The sequence below is a fragment of the Zalophus californianus genome, chromosome 6, assembly GCF_009762305.2.
Source record: "Zalophus californianus isolate mZalCal1 chromosome 6, mZalCal1.pri.v2, whole genome shotgun sequence".
Classification (NCBI taxonomy): domain Eukaryota; kingdom Metazoa; phylum Chordata; class Mammalia; order Carnivora; family Otariidae; genus Zalophus; species Zalophus californianus.
In genome coordinates this window covers 77,381,628-77,400,054 of record NC_045600.1, presented here as the reverse complement: position 1 = coordinate 77,400,054, position 18,427 = coordinate 77,381,628, and the positions used below count along the sequence as shown (strand labels likewise).

The 18,427-nt window shown below is 35.4% G+C and overlaps 1 protein-coding gene across 2 annotated transcripts in view; it reads left to right on the top strand.

The window, feature by feature from the left end:
• AQR (aquarius intron-binding spliceosomal factor) overlaps positions 1-18,427 on the top strand; it is a 113,174-nt gene that overhangs the window by 85,147 nt on the left and 9,600 nt on the right. For both annotated transcript variants that reach the window (XR_003516061.2, XM_027572737.1), the window contains exons 25-32: positions 1,445-1,580; positions 3,646-3,855; positions 5,454-5,591; positions 9,603-9,674; positions 10,740-10,927; positions 11,609-11,780; positions 13,014-13,184; positions 17,060-17,145. Coding sequence is in view for 1 of the 2 variants with exons in the window: in XM_027572737.1 (XP_027428538.1) it covers positions 1,445-1,580; positions 3,646-3,855; positions 5,454-5,591; positions 9,603-9,674; positions 10,740-10,927; positions 11,609-11,780; positions 13,014-13,184; positions 17,060-17,145 (1,173 nt within the window). In the remaining variant the exon portion in view is untranslated. The remainder of the gene's footprint in view (positions 1-1,444; positions 1,581-3,645; positions 3,856-5,453; positions 5,592-9,602; positions 9,675-10,739; positions 10,928-11,608; positions 11,781-13,013; positions 13,185-17,059; positions 17,146-18,427) is intronic.

Sequence of the window (18,427 nt, the reverse complement as noted above, 5' to 3'; positions counted from 1 at the left end):
ATAGTACATGGAGTTCCATTGTATATTGCTTTTTAAATTTAACCCTATATCACAAGAATTTTGGTATTTTATTACACACTTTTTATAAGCATCTTCAATTTTTTTCTCATTACCAAAGTGTTGATTATAGAAAAAGCATTAAACTCTAGATAAGCAAACAGAAAAGGTTACCTGGTGTAACATTAAATCCTTCTAAGTTGGAAAATTCTTTAAACATAGACTCTGTCTTATATCCCTTTATTCTCAATCATTCTTGCTGGCTCAAAGGTGAATTTCTGATCTATGGGGCATTCAAGAACATGATTTCCCTCTTTGTCCAATCTTTAAACATGACAGCAGCAGTGTTTACACTATCTTAATTTTTGTTTAATGTTAAAAGGTTGTTATAGGAGGCACTTTGTTGGGGTGCCTGAGTGGCTCAGTCGGTTGAGCATCTGCCTTCAGCTCGGGTCATGATCCCAGGGTTCTGGGATCGAATTCCGCATCAGGCTCCTTGCTCGGCTGGGAGCCTGCTTCTCTCTCTCTCTCTGCCTCTGCCTCTCTCTCTCTCTCTCTCTCCCTCTCTCTCTGTCTCTCATGAGTAAATAAAATTTAAAAAAAAAGAAGGCACTTTTGTTATTGTGGAAAGAGTTCTGATTCACTGCTATTTTCTTAATTACATGCCTCTGAACCAGGTACTCTTCAAATTCAGTTTTCCTACTCATTCAGCAAATATTTATGAACCTACTAGGTTCAGATGCCAGGCTACATGCTGGGACAACAAAGAATGATCAAATACATTTTAAAATTAATTTTCGAAGCCTTTAGAACTAATCTACTTCTATGATAGTGTAAAACAGGGTTATTCAAAGCAGCCAATCCGTAAACTATGTATTCTTGGTCTGTGATGAGATGAACTAGCACCGGAATGCACTGTAGTTTCCCTTTTTGTGAAGGTCTTGTTATTAAAAAAAAAAGAAAAAAAAGAATTAAATGGTACATTTAGAGACACAGTTGATTTTCCTTCCTCACAGACCACTAACTAACATGTTTGCAGATCAACACTGACCCAAGAACTACCACTTATATTAAATATAAAGAGTGTTTCCTACTGGTTTTTTTTTTTTTTTTCCTGTTTGGCCATTTATAGTTTTTATTATGGTTTTTTTAAAGATTTATTTTTTTGAGAGGGAGACAGAGAGCGGTGAGCGGGGGTGGGGGGTGTTGGCAGGACACAGAGGGAGAGAGAATCTCAAGCAGACTCTGTGCTGAGCATGGAGCCCAATGAGGGGCTCGATCCCATGACCCTGAGATCACGACCTAAGGCGAAACCAAGAGTCAGATGCTTAACTGACTGTGCCACCCAAGGCGCCCCATTACGATTTTCTTAAATGTTTTGCTGACAGTTTCCTTAAAAATCTCTTCATTACATAATTTTGCTTTTTTGCTTCTTTGAAATTTCTAGATATGGAAGAGTTAATTATGTCCTGGCTCGAAGAATAGAACTTTTAGAAGAAGTCAAACGATTACAAAAGAGTCTAGGAGTTCCAGGAGATGCTTCATATACTTGTGAAACTGCAGGCTATTTCTTCTTATATCAGGTAAAAGATTAAGAGTTTTTAAATCATATGGTCTTCCGTTGGAAACTGGGATGGGTTCTTGAAATTCTTCTTGAAAGCCTGTCTTTTTGTTGAGTAGATTAAAATGTATGCTGTTGCCAAAGCTATATTTGTGAATATTAAATGTTTGTATTTCCTATTATCTTTTATTTTCTTGGCTAAATAGCTTCGCTTGATGACTCATTCACTGAAAGGCCAATGTTGCTACTTTTTAAATATTTTTCCTTTTTCTTTCTTGCTACTGACAAATTTTCTAGTCTCTCTTTGTTTTCATTACTGTAGAAATATAACTAAATATGCTAGCTACCCAGTGGTAACGAAGTACAGTTCTGTAACCTACTTCTATTCATATTAATCAGCTAATGAAGAAGAACATACTCTCCTTTCAAATTTCCAAAAATAAATTACATTTTAGAACTAATTTCAAAGTAGGAGTTTAAGTTAAAAATTCTTTTGACTTCAATTTAGAGGTGTGCTTTTGCTTTGGTTAGGGTTAATTTTTTAGGTGTGAAAACCATTAAGAAATAGAAAACTAAATAAAATGAACAAAAATAAATCTTAATAGTCAGTTTACTAATAATTTTAAGCAGATTAAGGCATAATCATATAATGGAGAATTTTATATAACTTTGTTCTCTTTGTACTCATGCTATTTGTATATTTTTAAGTCCACATTATACCATTGAAATTTTAAAACGTATATGATAAGAATAGGTGTATGCTCATAAGTAGGTACCCAGACCAGTTCAATCCATTCAAAATGATCAGATTTCATGGTTTCTAGTGACACAGAGAAGATAGACATCACCTTGCAAAGTAGCCTGCATTGGACTCAGGCAGTTTAGAACTTTGAATAATGGAGTAAAGATCATGCCTAAATGTATATTTGGCACAAAATAAAAATCACTAGGCTCTCAGTGAAAACTACTTTAAAAGTAGGAGAAATAATCAATAAATTTGTGGAGACTTAAGTAATCGATTTGGGAAAAACAAACTTGAAGCTTCACAGTACAGACAACAATTTTCAACATGTAAGAATCACATTGGGAAAGTTATTTTAAAAGGAAATTGTCAAGTTCTGTCCCCAGAGATTTCTTTCAGTAGGAGGTGGTATCCAGGAATCTAAATCTTTATTTAGCCTCTCAGATGTTCTGCCTAAGAACCACACTTGGAGAAACCCTGACTGGGAGAATTACCAAAATTGAGATTAAGCAGGAACCGCATGGTAGAGGCATAGTAAAACATACCAGGATAACTATATCACAAAAGTCATAAAATGAGCTTTCAAATATATACTCAGTTTAACAGAAATGCTTTGTAAATATACTAAAGAGAATTGGAAAAATTATAAAGGTCTGGGAGAAGGGTTGACATTTACTAAAATGCTGCTAAAGTAGGACTTACCATATATGGAGAAAAACTGAGATAATGAAAAAATACAGAATTTCTTTGTCCAGAGAATTGGTTTTTTGTTTGTTTTTTAAGCATCAGTAATACCATTTTGAGTATACATGGAGAATCTGAAATGTCTGAGATAAAGTCCCATAGATGACACTGAGGTTCTTTCCAGTTTATATATATTTATAAATTATTTATATTTTCATTTATCCTTATATATACACATATATTTTTTCTTTTGAGAGGGAGAGCGTGGTGGGCAATGTGGGGAAGAGAGGCAGAGGGAGAGAGAAAATCTTATGCAGGGTTCACACCCAGTGCAGAGCCCAACTGGATCTCATGACCCTGAGGTCAAAACCTGAGCTGAAACCAGGAGTCAGACATCTAACCGACTGAGCCACCCAGGCACCCCTAGTTTTTCTATTTTTGATTAAAGAACCTTTTTTCTATAATCTTAAAAGTCACTTTTAAAAAAGGGCCCTCTGTCAGTGACCTAGATAAGAAATAGTCCTGTTAGGTCAGGGATTGCTTTTCTTTTTCTTTCCCTTTACTTAGTAGATCTTATTTTTACTAGATTTCTTTTTTATTTTATCATTTAAAACCTAATAATTAGCTAGGAATTTTAATCTCAAGTCCCTTTTTTTCATAGGTCATGTCTCGTTGGGAAGAATATATCAGCAAAGTGAAAAATAAAGGTAATATGCTGCCAGATGTTACGGAAGTCTCCACTTTCTTCCCTTTTCATGAATACTTTGCAAATGCCCCTCAGCCCATTTTTAAAGGCCGATCTTATGAAGAAGACATGGAAATTGCTGAAGGATGTTTCAGGCATATTAAGAAAATCTTCACTCAGCTTGAGGTAAGGATTCTCAGGTTTTTTAACTTGCCTTTAAAGGCTTCAAGTTTAGTTGGTTTTTTTGTTTTTAATGAAGTAAGTGTGGAATATTCACATCTTACAAACCAGATTGTTACTTTTAAGTGAGATTATTGAAAACATTTATAGTTTTAGTTCAAGAAGTGAGTAAAAATTAAGATTTATATTCAATCCCCATTATTCTGACTTTTCTGGTGTAAAAGTCTTAGCATTTAAGAAAGGAATGCTTCCCTCAAGAGATTCAACAGTGTTTCTTTGAATTGGAATCTGAGACTGCCACTTCCAAATGATGGAAAACATTTGAAGAGTATAGCAGCCCCAGTCAGGCTCAGAGATCACATTCAGGCTCAGATTCCACAGTAAGATGATTTAGGATTACTCAGGTAACAGGGGCAGTGACTTTGTCTGTTTTGTCTTTGTACCTTTTAGATAAGATATCTCTACTTCCTAAAGGAGTATCTGGCACATAGTATATATTCAGTAAATATCAATGCATGGTGTTGGTAGGGGGGAGGTGGATAGATGGTAAGTACAGAATAATAAATATATAGTATAATAGTAAGTAAAGTTTTAGGACCTACAAAACAATATTAGAGTATGTTTATATAAACAAAGTAAAAGGAAAAAAAAAGTAAAAGGATAAAAACATTTAATTCATAATAGTAGCTGTCTTGGGAGGGGTGGGGAGAGATTTAAACAGAGTCCCTCTCCTGTACCTGTCATGTTTTAACTGTTTAAAAAACAAAAATGTTAAAAATATCTAAAGTATGACATAATGTTCAGAATTTATAGGACTTGATATTAGGCGCTCTGCTTGGGCTTGTTTGCTCCTCATTTAATATCTATTGTCCATCATTTTACCCTGCTCTATGGGGATCTTCTGCCACGGTCAGAGGTGGGCCTGATCCTTGGAGGTTTAATTTCTTGGCTTTCCATATTAGCTGACTTCTGGCTGGGTTTAGCCAATAAAAATGTGGCAGAAATAGAGAAGCTAGGATATTGCTCCACCAATTGTCTTGGGTTTCATCTCTTCCATGGCTCCAGTTTCTGTTGGCCTGGCTTCCTGTGATTGTTGCTGTAGCTTACTCTGGTACCCCAGTCCCACTGCCTCCTTCCTTTATCTGTCCTAGCCTAGGAATGGTCAAACTTCCTGCTATTGCTCATCTCTCGGTTAGCTCAGCCATTCGTTCCCTGGCTGGCTTATGTGCTCCTTTGTCAACTGTGAAACCAAACCCCCTGCATTAAATTTCCTTTGTTATGAATACTTGAAAAAGTTCCTGTTTTTGTGGAAGGACCTTGAGTAGATACTGTGGTGATAGATATTTTATTCAATATTCTTGTTGATAACTGTCAATATTTTACCTTATACAAAAACAGTCCAAATTATAGCTTGAGTGTCTTATTATATGAACTCAATTAATACCTAATTAATAATGAACAGAATTGTGATCCATTAGGCTTAGTTTATGATATAATTATATTAATAATCAGGAATTAAGTCTGATAAACTGGATTGTGTGAATGTATGCATGAAACATGTTTATTTTCCTAAAATACTCTCTCCCTGACCCCCACTCCCATAGGAATTCAGAGCTTCTGAACTGCTTCGAAGTGGACTGGACAGATCTAAATACCTTCTAGTGAAAGAAGCCAAAATCATTGCTATGACTTGTACTCATGCTGCCTTAAAACGACATGATTTAGTCAAGCTAGGTTTCAAGGTAGGGACTTACAGTTTCATTCCTCAGTTGATCATCTGGTCAGCTGTTAGGTTTCTCTTTTCTCTCCTTTCCTTTCCTTTTCTTTTTCTTTTTTAATTTTTATTTAAATTTTCCTTTCCTTTTCTTTTCCTTTCCTTTCCTTTACCGAGGCCGTTTCCCTTGAAGATTGGCTTACCTCTTACTGACGTTCATATTTATAATTCCTTAAAAATGTCTTTTCTGAAAGTGATGATAATCTCTGATGTTTATATGATTAATGAACTCTAGACCTGATTTTTCTAAGTCTGCTTATCAGTAATATGTCAATTAAGTAACATAACCATATGATTATCTAAACAAAGTCTAATATTTGTTAAGGTAAATTGATTTTTCACTATGTTAAAAAATCTCCAAACATAACTAAAAGCTATAAAAATAACATTTGACAATGTTTTTCACCTATCAGACATCTGTATCTTACATTGTTCATGTTTTAAATACACATCCACTCCCACTTATTTGTTCATTCAGTAGATGGAAAACCTTCTATGTAAGGATATGGAATACTCTTATTTATAAGACTGTAGATGAGATATTAAAATGATTTCGTCATATGATAAAGACAGGAGAGCTAATGGGCACCATAGCCTGATAACCTGTGACTTGTTTAAAGTGGAATGTAGTAAATAAGCAGTAAATTTGAATTTGCAGCCTCTTTATAACTTTGCTAGTGATACTGGCCTAAACTCTGACTTTAATGCAAATTGTTTAACTTCTTCGCAGTTGGTTTATCTGTTGTTTAAAATAGGGTTTGTGTACTGCTTTGAATTCAAAGTTAGAAAAGCGTTTGTTGTTAATGAAAGTGACTGACAATTTTTAAATGTTCTGAGCTCGCTGGAGGGTAAGTGCTAAATACTATTCAGGGTGACAGAGTAGTTGCTATCTTGGATGGAAGGTTCCTCAGCCGCAAGGTTAGCACAAGCACGATAATTTATTAAACCGTCTGTGAACTTATGTTAGTGGTGTGAACTTACCCTTTTGCAAATTATTAGTGAGAATTTTTCACCTAAATATTTTGTTCTTGGGGCTGACATAGAAAATATGCTTGGTATTTGATATTCAATCATATCGGTTTAATAACAAGGGAAATGATGCAATCATAATTAACATTTTATGGTGTGCAGCTTTTCACATGCATATTTTAAAAAACATTACTTGTAGCTTATCAAACTTTCGTTAATCATTTACTTACGATGTGCTATACATACATAGTTAGCATGAGTGCTGATAGTATTCCTTAGATCTTTTATATTTTTAAGTTTGAAGTTTCATCTTTATCAAACTTCCCCTGCGTCTGGTTTATGCATTTAAAAACCTTGTTGTAGAGCTACTTAACATGAAGAAAGGGCAGTCCCCTACTTCCCTGATTAGCCATTCTTTCAACTCTTAGTATTTTCTGTGTTCTTTTTATCTGTATCAATAAAGAATGTTAAATTTGCATTTAGGGGTGCCTGGGTGGCTTGGTTAAGCATCTGCCTTGGGCTCAGGTCATGATCCCAGGGTCCTGGGATCGAGCCTCTCGTTGGGCTCCCTGCCCAGCAGGGAGCCTACTTCTCCCTCTGCCTGCCGCTCCCCCTGCTTGTGCTGTCTCTCTCTCTCTCTCTCTCTCTCTCTCTCTCTGTCAAATAAATAAATTTGCATTTTCGACATTGTGTTTTGACCCTGTGCCATCCCCAGGGAGACATGCATGCACAGTCATGTGCTCTTTTCCTGCCTTAATATGCCCAGTAGGGTTATGTCATAATTTTGCTTTGTGATTAAAGTTGCCTTTTAAAAAGCAGAATCTATAGATACATTTTTTGTAAGTTAAATTGCATTAGATTTTCAGAGTTATTTTTCAGAAAGCAGGCTCTTTAAACCATCTTGAGCTGCTCCCACTCTGTTTTGCATATCATATCTATTATCCTCAGAGTCCACACAGGGACTTGTGAGAAAATATGGATCTTAGAACTCCTCCTCCTAAGCTCCCATGAGGATGACCTAATTAATCCTTGTAATAGGGAAATTCAGCATCCGATAGAGCTAGAGAAGACACCTATCCACATACCTTTAAGTATTTTCAATAAGAAACAGTAAAGAATTGAACCTTAACTTTCATCATTGAATGTCCAGTGGAAATTCATGTCATCTGCTTGTCTTGGACAAATAAATACAACCATAGTTTGGTAAAAATGAGTAGCACAGAAATTACAATATATGTAAACAGCTCATTTAAAAACAGTTAATAGGGCACCCTGGCAGGAGCTGAAATTGAAAAAAAAATTACCGTAATAAAATAAATAAAAAATAAAAGTTAAAAGTTAATTAAGCATAAAGAGTAAATATGCTCCTACCTTCCACCTTCCAAGGAAACAAAATAAGAGGAGAAAACATTAAAAACACAAAACAAAGGAACTCTAATTTGTACTTAGATTCTCAAAGAAGGTATTTTACCAATCAGACAAGGAAGAGGATGTCACACTAAGTAACAAGCAGAATTAGAAGTGGAGGGGAAGGAAAACATGTTGAGAATAGATCTAGAAGAGAATTGAGCAGATGGGAGAGCAGTAATCATCAAAGAAAGAATGAAATTTCCTTATGTTGGAGAAAGACTTGATTTTTCATTATTTTATAAGTGTGCAGTGCCTGATGTTACTGGAAACTGGGCTAGTGGAAGGATGCAGGCACCAAACAAGTAGATACACAGAATTACAAATTGTGATGTGCTATGAGACAAAGGAAGAGAGTTCTGTGGAATCAGGTTTAACTTGGGAGGTCAGAGAAGACATGGATAAAGTGGGTTTTAAGCTGGTACTTTAAAGATGAGGAAGAGCCAAGCAGACAAAAAATGAAGAGCAAATAGTACTGCAGAGGGCCTAAGGCCAGAATGGTTTTGCCATTTCTAAGAAAATGAAATAGGTCAACGTGGCTGCAGCTTAATTAGTAAGGAGGAAGGTGGCATTTAAAGTAGGAGAGGAAGACGGAGGGGGGGGCAAATTGAATATAGGCCTGTATTAATACACCTTTTACAGGCCTTTTCAGGGATCTTTTTTCCTAAGATAAGTGGAAGCCAGGGAAGGATTTGAAACCAGTTGGTGACATGATCTGATGCCTGTTGTATCAGTGGTTTAGGGGAGGCAAGCCAGGAAGGGGCAGGGCTAGTAAAAGAGATTTCTAGCAGTAGTCAGAGTGGTGGCTTAGATTTTAGTGGTGGTGGTAGTAGAAATGGAGAGAGAGTTTTGAAGATAAAATTACATGCTTTGATGACAAATTGAATGCCAGGGGTAAAACAGAGGTAGATTGTCAAGTGCTGGGTAGGATTCATAAGGGGGAAAAAAAAATACCCCAAAAAACTACCCAGGGTAAGAATACCAATGGAAATGACCTCATATATAATCATAAATTGATTCTTGCTTATGTAGAACTTAAGGAACTGAGTTGAAAAATAACTAAATTGATATGCAATGCAAGAAATGATATGCAGGATCTCTTCAAGGTAGAATTGTATATTCAGGGGGCTTCCCTGAGGTTACAGACTTGAACTAGAAAAGCAGGGGCATCATGATAAAAAAGATTATGAACTTTCTGTTTGAATAATTTGTATGATGTTATTTTTATCTGAAATTATTTGGGGTTTTTTTTGGATAGTTATAGTTATGGTGGTAGTCGTTTGGCTTTCAAGCTGTGTTTTTTTTATTATGTTAATCACTATACATCATTGGTTTTTGATGTAGTGTTCCATGATTCATTTTTTTTTTTAAGATTTTATTTATTTATTTGACAGAGAGAGAGAGAGACACAGAAAGGGAACACAAGCAGGGGCAGAGGGAGAGGGAGAAGCAGGCTTTCCGCAGGGCAGGGAGCCCGATGCGGGGCTCTCTCCCAGGACCTTGGGATCATGACCTGAGCCGAAGGCAGATGCTTAATGACTGAGCCACCAGGCGCCCTTCAAGCTGTCTTTTTAACAAGCTTTCCTTTTTCTCCATTTCTCAGTATGACAACATTTTAATGGAAGAGGCTGCGCAGATCCTGGAGATAGAAACTTTTATACCTCTTCTTCTACAGGTAAGAAACGGAGATCTGAGACAAAGAAAGAGTTTGAAGAATTCTGGGGAACGGTGTCAAAAAGCTACAGTTTTGGGGTGCTAATTGTCATAATTACATTTTTTTTTAACTTCATTATGTTTGCTATTCTATTTTAAGCCTATAAACTTCCTTTAATCTATTCACTGGTTATTTAGTAGTTTGTTTTGTTTCTGGGAGTACTATTTAAAAATTCATAGTTTATCTTTAAGTTTTGAAAAGACAGTAATTTTAATCAAGAAAATTACATTGTTAAGCAGTCTGGAGGGTAGATGAGCTATTTTTTTCATTTCCTTTGTTAGTTGTTTCTGGAATTGTTTTTGATGTTCACTGAGTACATTGCTTTTCTTTATTTTATGCCTAAATTTTTCTGAGCTAAATGGCGATGTTTAAGAATGTTTCTTATTGTACAATAGTCTTTACTGTGGAAGAATTAAAAACAAAATGTGGAATTCCCGATTTAAGAATAGTGACTGCTTTAATTTATGGATAAATTGGGTTCTAAAAGTTGTTTTATAAGCCAAGTTATTTGGAACTTGGGATGTGTTTTATCAGGGTATGTTTCAAGGAACAAGATGTGTAAAGTAGGCAATCAAAGTAGTCGTGTGGGAAATTAAAGACATAACTTTTACTACTTTGGGGGTTTTCAGACTGGCTCTTGGCTTAATTGTAATACAGAGTATCCACTTTGACATCTGTCCATTTCCCTGCTCAGGCATCTTTTTCTTTCTATGCACCCTTTGCCTAATTCTGACCTGAGTCTCCCTTGGCTTGCCCTACCTTAAAGTAGGGTAATTCCATGCTCACCTTCTCAGTCCCTCTACCCTCCCTCATGCACTGTCAGTCACAAGGGTGATGGCCCCTGTTTGTGGTTCACAAGTCATTCTATAAATTTTCCAGATTTCTCTCTGTGGAACTGGTGAATAAGAATTAATAAGCCAATAAAGCCATTTTTTAAATAGCAGGACTCTTGAGCGATCAATTAGAGACCAACAGGGCAATATATTAATCAGAGTATTTTGTCATCTCCTCACTTTTCATTTCTAGAATCCTCAAGATGGTTTTAGCCGCCTGAAACGCTGGATTATGATTGGTGATCATCACCAGTTACCTCCAGTCATTAAGAATATGGCCTTTCAGAAGTATTCAAACATGGAGCAGTCTCTCTTCACTCGCTTTGTCCGGGTTGGAGTTCCTACTGTGGACCTTGATGCTCAAGGGAGAGCCAGGGCAAGGTAAAGGAGCCTTAAGAACTACCTATTTAAGGACCCCAGCTCCATGATCCAACTATTTGATAGCATATTCACTAGCAAGTGTAGAATTCCCTGTTGTCTAGGAACCTGCCATCTACAAATCTGGAAGTGCCTATGTTGCCTTCTGCATTGGGTGTGAACTGACCGAGATATTTCCTGCACTTCACTTTAATTCACTGAGATTAATTGATGTGACGTGTAAACTAAAGCTTCTTTTCACTGTCTCTTGCCCTTTCTTCATGCCTGCAGAAGATATATAGTTAATATCATTTTGAAATCTAAAACAAAAGGTGAACAAGAAGAAAACACACCAGTTCTTACTTATATTAAGTGTACAGGCCCTATCTCATAATTACCTCAAAGTATTCCTCAGTTTACAGACTCTTCCCTGTTTGTTTTTGGTTTTTTTTTTTTTTTTTTATTTAAGGAGTAAAGATAGCATTTATCTCAGAGAACACAGTAGAGCTTCATTTCTATAATCATCAAGTCTTCTGACCTTTGGTTACTTGAAGCAGGGAGGCAAGTTGAAAAGCATTATTGCTAAAAAGATGAGTGCAAAATGGTGAACATGAAAATTAAAAGGAAGAACACAGCTCCTTAGGAACCCAAATTTTGCATCACTAATATTTCCTGTTTGTGGGGGCGGGGTTTGTGTTTGGAAAGCTTATGTAACCTCTACAACTGGCGATACAAGAATCTGGGAAACCTACCCCACGTGCAGCTCTTGCCAGAGTTTAGTACAGCAAATGCTGGCTTGCTTTATGACTTCCAGCTCATCAATGTGGAAGATTTTCAAGGAGTGGGAGAGTCTGAACCTAATCCTTATTTTTATCAGGTGAGAAAAAACGTGAAACTTTTAAGTTTATTTTGCATTAACTAGCTGAATTACTACCTAAATCAGTGACATTGAACCATTTGGCTAGCCATTGAAAAAACAAAATTAAGTTCCCATCTCACACACAACACAAAAATTTCTGTTTCATATAGATTCAAGATACATACACCAAAGAAACTGTAAACACACTAGAAAGAAGAAAATACTGATTTAATATATATATACATATATTATATATATATTTATAATAACATTAGGGTGAGAAGGGTCTTAAGCTCATTACCAGAGGCAGAAATCATAAAAATATTGATTGGAGACCAAAATTTATTTCCAAGATTTAACAGACAGTGGGTTAAATTCTGAATAAATATATATATATTGGAACTCCTGTAAATCACTTTTTAAAGTAACACCCCAACAGAAAAATGCAATAAAGATAAAAATATGCAGTTCACAAAAAAAGATTTGTAGCAAGTATAAGTCACTGGACTGTATTTTCACCTCTAATAATACTCAGTGTGGAGTAGGTTTAGGGAAATTTTATACTCATGCAATGCTAGAAGGAAAACAATTTGGTGAACAGATTGTCAGTATGTATTAAAAGCAGTGTCCTCACTCTGAAGAATTTATCCTAAGAAATAAATGGACAAGTTTGCAAAGACTTATATGCTAAAATGTCCATCAGATCTTTTTCTTTTACTGCATATTATTTTAGAAATGAGAAACAACCAAAGTATCTATCGGTAGGGATTAATTACACTATTACCTATTCCATATAATGAATAGACACTAAGTATGATAACATTATAACTTTGTTTACTGACAAGGAAAATGTTTATGCTATATTAAATGAAAAAACTAGATTGTAAAATATATTGTATAGTGTTCTTTTTTTTTTTAAAGATTAATTTATTAGAGAGAGTGGGGGTGGGGAGTGCAGGCTGCAGAGGGAGAAGGGGAGAATATAAATGATTTTTCTGAAGGTGTTCGAGAATTTTACTTTTGTCTTTACATGAAAACCAGCTTCTTGTCTTCCTTTTTTGATTTTCATGTTATGTTATCAGTTAACCTAGGATAGGATTACTCCTTAGTTTTATGAAAGGTGTTCACTTATCCAAGTTGACTTCACTTCTTGAGGTGTGATAAATGAACAGTTGTGCCAGTTAACCATTCTTTCTACAGAATTGAAACAAAAGGAAATAAATGCATAATCTAATCATTTTTACATTACAGAATCTTGGAGAAGCAGAATATGTAGTGGCACTCTTTATGTACATGTGTTTACTTGGTTACCCTGCTGATAAGATTAGTATTCTAACAACATATAATGGGCAAAAGCATCTTATTCGTGACATCATCAATAGACGATGTGGAAGCAATCCATTGATTGGAAGACCGAATAAGGTAATTTTGCGAATATCATGTGTTCTCTTATTCATCATATTGGCAGGATGGGAAAATTTATATTTATTACGAGTTATTTATATTATTCTACTTTGTCTCTTTGCTATCTCCTTTTAAGATGTAAGAAAATGAAATAATAGGAACTATAAATAAATCTCTAGCAGTCCTATCAGTGTTACTGGTTTGCTGTGAACTTCTGTCTCAACTACCACATTGAAGATTTTTGTTGATGGTAGTCAGAAACAAATGATTTTAAAACTTTTTGTTGGTAAAATGGAGGATAATGAAATTATGTTATTTATGTACTATTATAGTAGAAATAGGATTGTAGCATTTTTTTATTTTATCATTTTTGCAAAGGTAAAATTTGTACTGCTTTTTATTGTATGTGTGTGGGAGAGTGTTTTTTCTTGAGAATAAGGAAAGATTGTAGTACCTTCGGACCTGAGGATTATTTTTTTATACTTTTTTTTATTTTTTGCGTGGTATGGAGTAATATCAAATAAATAAGATGCTTGATTATATCAATAAAAGGCTGAAAGGTTAGAATAAAAAATATATTACTAATGATGAAATTAAGACTTTAGTTGTAAACATGGAAGCTCTTTCACTTTTTCTTGGAAATCATCCAAGAGTAACAGGAAAATGGGAGGAGGGAAAGACAAACGACATTTTTAGTGAGGTGACACAAATCAGGGGATGAAGATCAGGAAGTGAATGTGGGAAGAAGAGAATTTAGAGGACCAGTCTTGAGAGTACCGGCAAAAACACTTTCTGAAGGTGAATGCTGAAGCATAAGAGCCACGTTCCTGTTACTGAACAGTGGATGTGGGAATTGGGGTGAGCAGAAGCCTCCCTGGCCCCAGATTGGTTCAAAGAAACCGCCATGTGAGCCGTGCTTGCCCAAAAGCAGACTTGTCTCTACAGTAGCAGAGGAAGAGAGAACCTTCTGTTGTGAAAACCAGCCAGCCTTTAGGAAACCATCCAGCTCATCCCAGCTTAACCTCTGGCACGTAGCTAATCTAAGAAACCACATATTCAATGATGAAATAGTGAGAAAAAGGAACCTAGCCCGAGCTCGATTTATACAGGGAAAAAAAGGAGGGCAGCAAAACGTACCGACAAGACATTTGCCTCAAAAACATGTTGGCCCGGAACAGATTGAAAACTTTGAATACACATTTGGCTGTGAATTTTGAAATGCTTAATGAAGTAACCATTTCTGTGGGGAAGGCTACAAAGCAGAGAAATTTAATAACTCAGGAAGAGATGAAATGTGAGCTGGAAGAAAATAAAAGCACAGAAATGGAGACAAAGTTGAAAGGAGTACAAGGACCCACTGAACACTCCATGTAGGAAGTGGAGATGAGAAACGAGTGACACTGAAGTGTAGAAAGCTTAGAACTAGAAGAACCTCAATATCTGAGTCCTTTAATTTATAACAGAAAAACTTAAGTAATAAAGGAAAGTTCTCTCTTCTCATATAACAAGAAGACAAAGGTGAAATGGCTCCAGGGCTGAGTTACGGAGTGACTCCATGATGTCATCAAAGACCAAGGTTTGTTTCATCCTTCTGCTCTGCCATTCTGAGTGTGTGAGTCCAGTTCTCAGATAAGCTTTCTACATGGTCAGGTTGGCAACAGAAATTTCCAGGGATTACATCTACACATAAGAGCAAAAGACTTAAATCCAAAATACAAGAACTCGTATCTATAACAGTCATTGTTAAGTAAACACAGCCCAATACAAAATTGGCGAATGAATTGTCACTTCACACAAGAAGACATAGGAATGGCCAGTAAGCACAAGCAGAGTGCTTACCATCATTCCTTGTCAGGGGAATGCAGATCAAAACTACAGTGAGGTACACTGCACACCAAATAGATTGGCTAAAATTGGCAAAATTGACAGTGTACCAGTTGTTGGCAAGGATGTGGAGCAACTGGAACTCTGAATCTGGAACAGTGCTGGTGAATGTGTAGAGTGGTACAGCACCTTTGGAAAACAGTTTGACAGTTTCTCATGAAGTTAAACATACACTTACCTTACAGCTAAGCAATTTCACTTAGAGATATTCATTCGAGAACAGTGAAAATATATGTCCACAAAAATATTTATGCATGAATTGCAGCTTTATTCAGGATAGCCCCAAAACAAATGCAAACTGCTATAGCCACTGTGGAAAACAGTATGGAGGTTCCTCAGAAAGTTAAAAATAGATCTGCCCTATGATCCAGCAATCGCACTACTGGGTAATTACCCAAAGAATACAAAAACACTAGTTCATAGGGGTACGTGCACCCCTATGTTTATAGCAGCATTATTTACAATAGCCAAATTATGAAGCAGCCCAAGTGTCCATCGATTGATAAATGAATAAAGAAGATATGAGATATGTGTTTGTTTATACACACACACACACACACACACACACACACACACAATGGAATATCATGCAGCCATTTAAAATTCTGCCATTTGCAACAACATGGATGGAGCTAGAGAGTAAAATGCTAAGCAAAATAAGGCAGAGAAAGACAAATGCCATGTGATTTCACTGATAGGGAATTTCAGAAACAAAACATGAGCAAAGTGGGGGGAAGACAAATTAAGAAACACTCAATTACAGAGAACAATCTCTATGGGGAGAAGGATGGTGGGTTGGGTGAAGTAGGGGGTGGGGATTAAGGAGTGCACTTGCCATGACAAGCACCAGGTGATGTGTAGAATTGTTGAATCAGTATATTGTATACCTGAAACTAAAATAACTGTATGTTAACTACACTGGAATCAAAATTTAAAACAAAACAAAAAAGCCCCAAACCAAAAACAACCCCAATGACATGAACAGGTAAATGGATAAACAAATGTGGTGTACCTATTCATCGGAATACTATTCAACAGTCAAAAGGTATGAACTTCTAATAGACACAACACATGGATGAATCTCAAAAACATGCCAGGTCAAAGAAGCCAAAAAAAAAAAAAAAAAAAAACTTTATGATTCCATTTTTAAGGAATTTTAAACAGGCAAAAAGTAGTCTATAGTGACAGAAAGCAGATCAGTGTTTGCCCAGGGCTTGGGGATACAGTTTTGACTACAAAGGGACCTGAAATAATGGAAATCTTCATTGTGGTGCTTATCTAGGAGCATATATTGTCAAAATTTATCGAAGTAGACACTTCAAGTTTGGAGTGCATTTTATTATATGTGAATTATACTTCTGTGAAGTTGATTTGTTTTGTAAAATTCCTAAAGGTATGGACCGTGGGTTATAGCTTATGCACATAAGCACTTAAACTTTTTTTGTTGAATTAGTGAAAAAGAGATAAATGCCTGAGTGTCAATATTAGATTGAAACCTGCATGAACTTTCCTAGTTATATATATAGTTTCAAACTGAACAAAAAGTACTATGAAAATTACTTGTTTATTTTTTGTATGTCAGAAGGATGCTATCCATGAGAACTAAGAATATGTTAAATAATAAGTGAGCATACTAAGTTATACTGCTGGGCATCAAACAGGGATACTAGGTAATAAGATTAACAGGTCCCTGCATCCATGGAGTTGGGCAGCCTAGTAGGGGAAGACTGTTAATTCTACAGATAGTAATTCAGTTGTCAGCAGAGGTAAAGATCAGTGCTATAAGTATAATAACATAGGGACATAGCCTAATCTGGTTACTAAGGTTTATTTCATAGTGTTCATTAACTGGTTTTCTCAATTCCAAGTATATGATCATGTTTTCTTTTCAGATTGATTATCTTGATAAGATTTTTATTTCTAGCATATTATTTAAATTATCTCTCATTATTATTATTATTATTGTTGTGCTTTGAACATATACCATATTTCCCATTTTTTCTTCCTAGGTGACAACTGTTGACAGGTTTCAAGGTCAACAGAATGATTATATTCTTCTTTCTCTAGTACGAACCAGGGCAGTGGGCCATCTGAGGTACATAAGGAAAACTTTTTTATATTATTGAAATTTATTATCTGCTTCAATTTTGAACTGCTTTTGCTAAGTGGTTTTAAATTTTTTTAAGCTTAAAGCATAATTAATTGTTACAGCAGCGTTTGGTTTGGCAAACTTCTTGTTGGAGTATAACAATATCATATTCTTTGTAGAGTTAACTATTGTCATTGCTTCTGAATTTTTTGAATCTTAAATATTTTAGTACATTTACTTTTTAGTCTTCAGTAACACTCAGAGATAGCATTTTATTATGAAATCTTAATATCTTACATTTGTCAGAAACAGTATCAGAAATTAAAAGAGGTAAGGTGGTAAAAAGAGTCTTCAGAGTACATTTTTCATTGCACAGGATTTCTGACGTTTTTTCTCACACAGTCTTTCAGCTTCACTGTTAGAGGATAAAGGAACCATTTGTTCTCCCAGGATTAAGAACTGTCAAAACAAACAATAACCTATTTTTATCATTTATTGTGATGTATTTATGTGCTAGAGATTTATGGGAATAATATCTTCTTATTACAAAGCAGCCATTTAGTTTTATATAAACCTTCATCTCATATGACTTACTTACAAAACTATAATGAGAGTTCATTTTATTATTTTATTTGGTGGATATAAAGAGAAAAGTCTCCAAGCTCTCCTAATGTTGTCATTAAGTCAAAATCTATTTGGAGCTTAGCCCAGTGATCAAGTTCCATTAGAATGATAACTTTTATGTAAGAGTAAACAAAGATATAATGTTTTGAGAAATTGTTTCAAAACTATTGCATTCTAAAATGGCTTATTTTTGCTTATCAAACGTACTTGGAGACGAACTTTTCTAAAAAGCAGTTCCTTTCCTGCATTGAGATTTATAGCTGCTGTCTGAATGGGGCATCATTATGATTTACATAATTAAAATCCCCAGAACTCACAGTGTGAACACATGAATAATGCCTCGTCCCCTCCCCATCTTTTTTCTAAACTGTGTCGTGCTTTTGTCTTTTTCACATTCTTATAACTTGACTTCTTGTTCCATAATTCTAACGTAGCTACTTAGACCTTTTTATCAGTGCATTAGTCATGATTTCCCCCACTCACAAAAACCAAAATATCAACACAGAGGTTAGTGATAAAGCAGTAACTTTACTTGGTTTAACTAGTCACTTGATATTGATTAACTTAATCTGTTTATTCTGTTCAGTTTTTAAGAAGCTTAACTTTTTATTGCCATAGCTTAACAGGAATATTTAGTAGAATAAGTAAAAAAAAAAGAAGAAGA